This window comes from Aureococcus anophagefferens, assembly GCF_000186865.1.
Source record: "Aureococcus anophagefferens unplaced genomic scaffold AURANscaffold_39, whole genome shotgun sequence".
In the NCBI taxonomy this organism is placed as follows: Eukaryota; class Pelagophyceae; order Pelagomonadales; family Pelagomonadaceae; genus Aureococcus; species Aureococcus anophagefferens.
This window is the reverse complement of record NW_008705596.1, coordinates 15,328-21,772: the sequence shown is the minus strand read 5'-3', so window position 1 is coordinate 21,772 and position 6,445 is coordinate 15,328. Positions and strand designations below refer to the sequence as shown.

Below are 6,445 nucleotides of genomic sequence, written 5' to 3'. Positions count from 1 at the left end.
GTCCTCAATATCATACCAGACTAATAATATCATACCAGACTAATAACCCAGGGATGTATCTTCACTCGTCGTTCGGGGGATGAGAGAATATTTTTCACAAATAGACTCACCAACACAAAGTCGCCGATCGGCTCCTTTTTACTGAGCGATCCGGCACGTGCCGCCGCAGTAGATTTTATTAGCGATGGGGTTGTGCGGGTCCTCCTTGTCTGCGGATGAAAAGCAGGAAATCGCACGCACCCGGAATATCGAGGAGCAAAATGCGAAAGATCATGCCAGGGACGAAATGACGATCAAACTACTCCTTCTGGGTGCTGGGGAGTCGGGGAAAAGTACCATATTCAAACAAATGAAACTGCTATATGGCAAAGGGTTTAGTGACGATGACCGTCGAGATTGGGTGCCAAAGATACAGATGGGCGCGATTTCAGCCATGAAGACAGTATGCTCTGCAGCTGCTAAATTCGGCCTCGCCGAAAAGATTAGATTCAAGGGCGCATTTGATAGTATGATTGATGCAAACGAACGTGCACTACTCTCGTTAGAAGTCGCAGAGCATATCAAGGCACTCTGGCAAGAGCCTGGTATTTTGGAGACATGGGATCGCAGAAGTGAGTTTCAAGTGATCGAGAGCAATGAGCTATATTTTCACAAGATTGATCTTCTTGCTTCTCCTGGATATCTTCCCACGGATGAAGACATCCTCGCTTCTCGTGTGCGCACTTGTGGTATTGTAGAGGAAACTTATGTGATCGAGAATGTGGAATTCATAATCATTGATGTTGGGGGCCAACGTAACGAACGTAAAAAGTGGATTCACTGCTTTGACAACGTTAATGCTCTCATCTTTGTTGCGGCTTTGTCAGAATTTGATCAGATGATGTTCGAGGATGAGACACAAAATAGGATGATCGATACTCTGCACCTCTTTGACTCTATTTGCAATTCACGATGGTTCCAGAAGACAGCCATGATTCTTTTTCTGAACAAACGTGATCTTTTTGCCAAAAAGATTTCCAGAAAGGGTATCAGAGATGTAAATGATTGGCAAGACTACCAAGGCAAAGCCAACGATTACGACGATGGCGTAAGCTACTTTCTTAATCAGTTTTTGGAAAAAAATCACCAGAAGAATAAGGATATCTATACCCACGTCACGTGCGCTACGGACACAGAAAACGTGAAGGTGGTTTTCAATGCCTCCAAGGACATAATCCTCAAATTCAATTTGGAAGCATCCGGATTTATGTAATCAACCCATGTAAGTCCTCTTGAACTAAAGCCCTCTAGAAGAGGGAAACAACAACCAGCCAAGCTGTCCTTTCTAAAGCCGTCCTTTCTAAACATGACCTGACCAAATTCATGCTACATTTTTTTCGAAGCACAAAGTGCTAGCTAGTATGCCCCTGGACGTAGTTCTACGCAGCAACCCGGCTCCTCGCCCGTAGGATCGCTTAGCCCTTTCAGCTCCAGAACCCGCGAAAGGCCCGCATGTGCACCCGAGCTGCTTGCTCTCGCTTCCCGGCAATTCTAAGCCCGGCCATCCTAAGCACGCGATGGCTCGATTGGCCAATAGGGAGGTAGGGAGGTTTATGCCCTCATCTTAGTGAACCCAGGCTGCACCTTGACGTCAACGTTGCATGTCAGAGGATTGTCAGGCCCTGTAGGTGGGTTTATACTCCCCGCCTATTAGAGTGACTTAACTGGACTTAACTTGACTTTCCCTTGTTGTACTATCGGCCTATCTGACTATCATACTAGAGAGATAGAGAGTTTTGTATCTCCCTAGTGGCTCGCTGGTACAGAGCCACCCAATTTCCTTCCCCTCCTTAATACTTTCTAACCCTGTTATAGCTGCTTCCCGCACTGTAATAGACGGAGAGTCTTCCTGGACCTAGTGAGGCAGATCCTCTGCCCGTTCGTCCAGTAGCCCCAGCCCCCGTATACTACGGCAGCTGAGGTGACGTGAGGATAACAGAGACGCCGGTGTACCGCCACTGCGTAATCTCGATAGTTCACCCTCACACGGCAGGGCAGCCCCACTAGGCTGCCTCCCCGTGTCGGAGTTTACTATCTCGTTAGGTTTGGGACCCAGCGCTCGGTCTCTCTGCGTAGACCTCACGCATTCTTTTCTTTCGCCTCGCGTTTGCGCTCTTTCCCCGCGCTCAATTGCAGGGGGAGAATGGATCCGAGTGCGGAGCAATTGGACGCCGACGCTAGCGCGGCAGCCGCGGCAGCAGCCCAGGCAGAGGTAGCCAGGGCAGCAGCCCAGGCAGAAGCAGATGCCAAAGAAAAAGCAGAAAAAGCAGCTGAGAATGCTGCGACTCTGGCAGGTATTCTCAGAGCGATTACGGACTCTAGCGACAAAATTGACAAAATGAACTGAAGCTAGACGCTGTTACTTCATCATTGGATACTTAAATGTCAGGGCAGACAAAACAGAGGAAAAACTCAAGAAGCAGAAGGATTTTTTCTCAGGCCGGGCCCTGGCCTGATAGATGAACATAAAGACGACTTAAAGTCTCTCATCCTGGGCACCATGGTGGAAAATAAAGATCAACTATCGATGGTATCCGCCGATGATCTGGACAAACTTTCAAGGGTGTCTGATGGATTTACTGCTGACCTCGATAAAGTTACTCAACAGCTCACTACTACTGATGGGAGGTTAGCTAAGCTCCAGAGCAAGTACGATCAGATACAGGCTTCAGCCTCCTCACCCCAAACGCCAGCATCTAGTGAGCCTATCGAAGCACTTGCTACTATAGTAGCAGGTGTAATAACTAAGTCCAAAACGCCTGGTAGCGACCCACCAGGTGATACTCCGCCTCCTGCAGGTGCAGGTTCAATGGAAGACAATGATCCGAATGCTTACAGCGGCAGTTCATTTCCTAGGCATCTCATATTTTTTGAAGGCAAATCTGCTGACAATGACATTGTTTTTAACCCTCAAGTAAACCCCTCACTGCAGTTGCGTCTTTGGCAGGAGAAATCAGTCTCATTCCCGTACTTTGAAGACCTGTTGCTTCCCGGCCCTGGGAAGGCTACCTGTGTGGCATATTGTTCATTTGCTGACGACCCAATACGAGGTTTTCCATTCGCTCCTTTTGGATTACAGGGCCATCCCAAGCCCATTTCAGTTCTCGCTGGCTCATCTCTTCGCCTGGCCATAGCTTTTTTAGCTTTACGCACCTCCATAGTATCCTCCAAGGCCTCTTTATGGAACTTTCTCTGTGCGTCTAACACCGAGCTTGCTGGCCATGCGCCATAACCGGGGTCTGGGTAGGTGCAGTCCGCAAAAGCAGGATGGGCGTAGTGGGTGAGAGAGGGGGACCTCAGTGTGCTACCTCAAGGTAGCCCAGTCACCACATTGTACCTGGTTGTAAAGGAGGCGGCGTGGCCTACTTAGGCCGCGCCGCCGTGGCCGCTGGTTTACTATCCCGCTCACGAGCGGTAACAGAGCACCCCCCCGCCCCCAGCCAAGCCCCTTAATCCACACGCCCCAGTCGGACAGCGCTGTGTCGCAACCGTGCACTGGCGCTCGTCACCGGCTGGAGAACACGGGCCTCTGGAGCTTGTGGGTTTAGCCAGATTTTGATCAGATGATATGAATTCGCGCATGCCACCGGCGTCCTCGGGCGAGTCTGCAGCCAGGATCATAGAGGTTGGCCTCACTCTGGATCACCGTCAACATCGTCATCGACTTCACGGGAAACCATATCCATCAGTTCATTCAAACAAGCATCTTCGAAGGCTTTGAGCTCAACTATCCTGTTGCGGCTTCGAGTGTGTTCATCCTCCCGATAATTCCGAATGGTTCGCTTACAAAGCGTCTCTTCGTTATTTTTTACTTCGTCTTCGAATTTATAGAGGCGGCCAACATGAATATCGTGCGATCCTGTAATAGCATTCATGCAAGTATCGCGATCGATCAAAAGCGAGCTTGCTTCGTCCGGAATATCACCGGGGAGTTCCTCTTTTGACGCCTTCTCCAATAGCTCATTAACAAGTTGCATAAGATCTCGAGTATAATTGTTTTCATGTTCTTCAACGATTCTGAAGTAACTCTGCTGGCCCTCCAAACAAGAAATCTTGATCTCACTAAATTTATTTTCAAACTTGCCCATTAGATCCTCGAATTGTTCAACTTGCCGCATTTCAAGATCCATCAACGCGCTGGAGAGGTTTGTTAAAGAGACACGCAGGTGGTCGAGGTCGTCCTGTTCTACATGGGATTGAGAGGCAAGCTCTCTTAAGCTACGTTTCTTTGACCTTCCAAAGGTCTCGATCATATTGACCGATTCAGAAGCATATTGCACCCTCAGGTTGTGAACTGCAGTCTCAAACAGTTGAATCTCGCGGGACTTCTGCTGATCCTTTACTAGGCCGGTTTGTAAAAATAAATCGGATGCCGATTCCACCTCGCTCTGGAATGAGTTGACAATGTCACTAATACCCGGCAGATGCTTCAACTTTGTCATTTCAGTGTCCTCAGCAAACATGTCATCAAATATGGTCTCGACAACGGCCAAGTTTGCTGCTCGCAATTTTGCGGTATGTTTTGAAGCGGCGTTCTCTCGTGCTGCTTTCTCCTCTTCCAATGCCTCTTTCTCTTCTACATCGAGAAGTTCATCTTGGTACTGTTCGCGGGCAGCCACGGTTTCTGTTTTTACCACCATCGAATAATCTAAGTAAGTCAGGTCATTGAGATATGCCAAAACATACATTCGATATTCTCCTTCCTTGGACACAGGATTCCCTTCCAAATTTAGAAGCTGCAGATTCTTAAAACATCGCAATTTGACAATGCTATCAAGCGCAACAATGTTATTGTTTCCGAGCGATAAGCATTGCAATTTTCGACAATGGTCTAAGCCCTGTATCTCATCGATCAGATTGTTGAACAGGGAAAGGTCACTCAAATGTTCCAGCTTCTCAAGGCCGTTTATTGCGCTAATACAATTGAAAGATAGATCAAGCCATGTCAAGTTCACCAGGTGATCAAGATTATCGATTGATTTAATAATATTGTTGTCTAGGCACAACTTCCTAAGCGCTTGGAAACCCTGTAAATTGCCAATTTTGAGAATATTCCTGAACGACAAGCATAGGCACGTGGCTTCTGCGACCATATCGGCAAGCGCGGTTGGACTCACATCGAAGCCGGACTCCTTCGACAACTTGAATTCGTCCGAATGGTCCCGCAACGCCGTGGAGATGAGGTTGTCGTCGATGACGGAGACCTCTTCGTTGTCCAAGCTCATGCCACAGCTGTAACGCTTACAGCCGATGAATGATACAAGATATAGAATGATATGGTATAATGAATGATATAGTTGGATTATGCCTTCAACATGGGCTCCACCCAGCTCGGGACTAGCCTAGTCAAGGCCCCCTGCAAAGAATCTGAGTCCCCCCCTCGTGTTGCTAACACCTTGAAGGTGAAGTTGTAACGGATCCAAGTCGCTGGAGTCGGGCATCTTGCCCTCAACTCCTACCTCAACCTCGGATGGCCTCCGGCTAGAGAGATAGAGAGTTTTGTATCTCCCTAGTGGCTCGCTGGTACAGAGCCACCCAATATCCTTCCCCTCCTTAATACTTTCTAACCCTGTTATAGTTGCTTCCCGCACTGTAATAGACGGAGAGTCTTCCTGGACCTAGTGAGGCAGATCCTCTGCCCGTTCGTCCAGTAGCCCCAGCCCCCGTATACTACGGCAGCTGAGGTGACGTGAGGATAACAGAGACGCCGGTGTACCGCCACTGCGTAACCTCGATAGTTCACCCTCACACGGCAGGGCAGCCCCATTAGGCTGCCTCCCCGTGTCGGAGTTTACTATCTCGTTAGGTTTGGGACCCAGCGCTCGGTCTACTCATATTCACTAATAACACAGTCCAATCCTACCTCAGGTGTTCATAAGCTGAGTGTCATAGACCAGGCTTACTCATTCGACAGTTATGTCCACTAGAGAGATAGAGAGTTTTGTCCTCAGGCTTAGTGGCTCGCTGGCTCGCTGGTACAGAGCCACCCAAGATCCCCCCCCCCCCCTTATCAGCCCGAGGTCGACTCTTAGCCCGGCGGGCGAAGCCGGCACCATCCCAGTTCAATAAAGACACACCCTGCCCCGCTGACCTACCCCCTGAGAAGCCGAATTCGCATGTCCACGAGCACATAACATATCCCGCCGGCGAATCGGTGTAGCATTTCAAGGAATTCCTGAAAATTCAAAATCATTCAAGCCGAGTATGATTGAAATATGTTGGGGAGCTTGGTTTTATTTATTCTTTGCTTCGGGAGCATTTGTAATAATTTTATTTTGTACAATTGACCTTTGTTTAAAGTTGAAGCGGCGTTTAACATATCCCGCCGGCGGGATATGTTACACAGCTCGGTGTGGTTGTGCTAGGCATTGTGTCACGTTTTGTGAGACAAGAGAGAAACGACGCG

The 6,445-nt window shown here is 48.7% G+C and overlaps 2 protein-coding genes across 2 annotated transcripts; one reads left to right on the top strand and one right to left on the bottom strand.

Moving 5' to 3' along the window:
• Positions 1-184: 184 nt before the first annotated feature.
• On the top strand, positions 185-1,252 carry AURANDRAFT_59533 (hypothetical protein; the record flags this gene model as incomplete). The annotated part of the gene is made up of 1 exon (XM_009042927.1): positions 185-1,252. The coding sequence occupies one exon, from the start codon at positions 185-187 to the stop codon at positions 1,250-1,252; it is 1,068 nt and encodes a 355-aa protein (XP_009041175.1).
• Positions 1,253-3,671: 2,419 nt separating this feature from the next.
• AURANDRAFT_32964 (hypothetical protein) lies at positions 3,672-5,132 on the bottom strand (the record flags this gene model as incomplete). Its single annotated transcript, XM_009042867.1, has 1 exon — positions 3,672-5,132. One exon carries the CDS (start codon positions 5,130-5,132, stop codon positions 3,672-3,674), a length of 1,461 nt encoding a protein of 486 aa, XP_009041115.1.
• Positions 5,133-6,445: the final 1,313 nt, after the last annotated feature.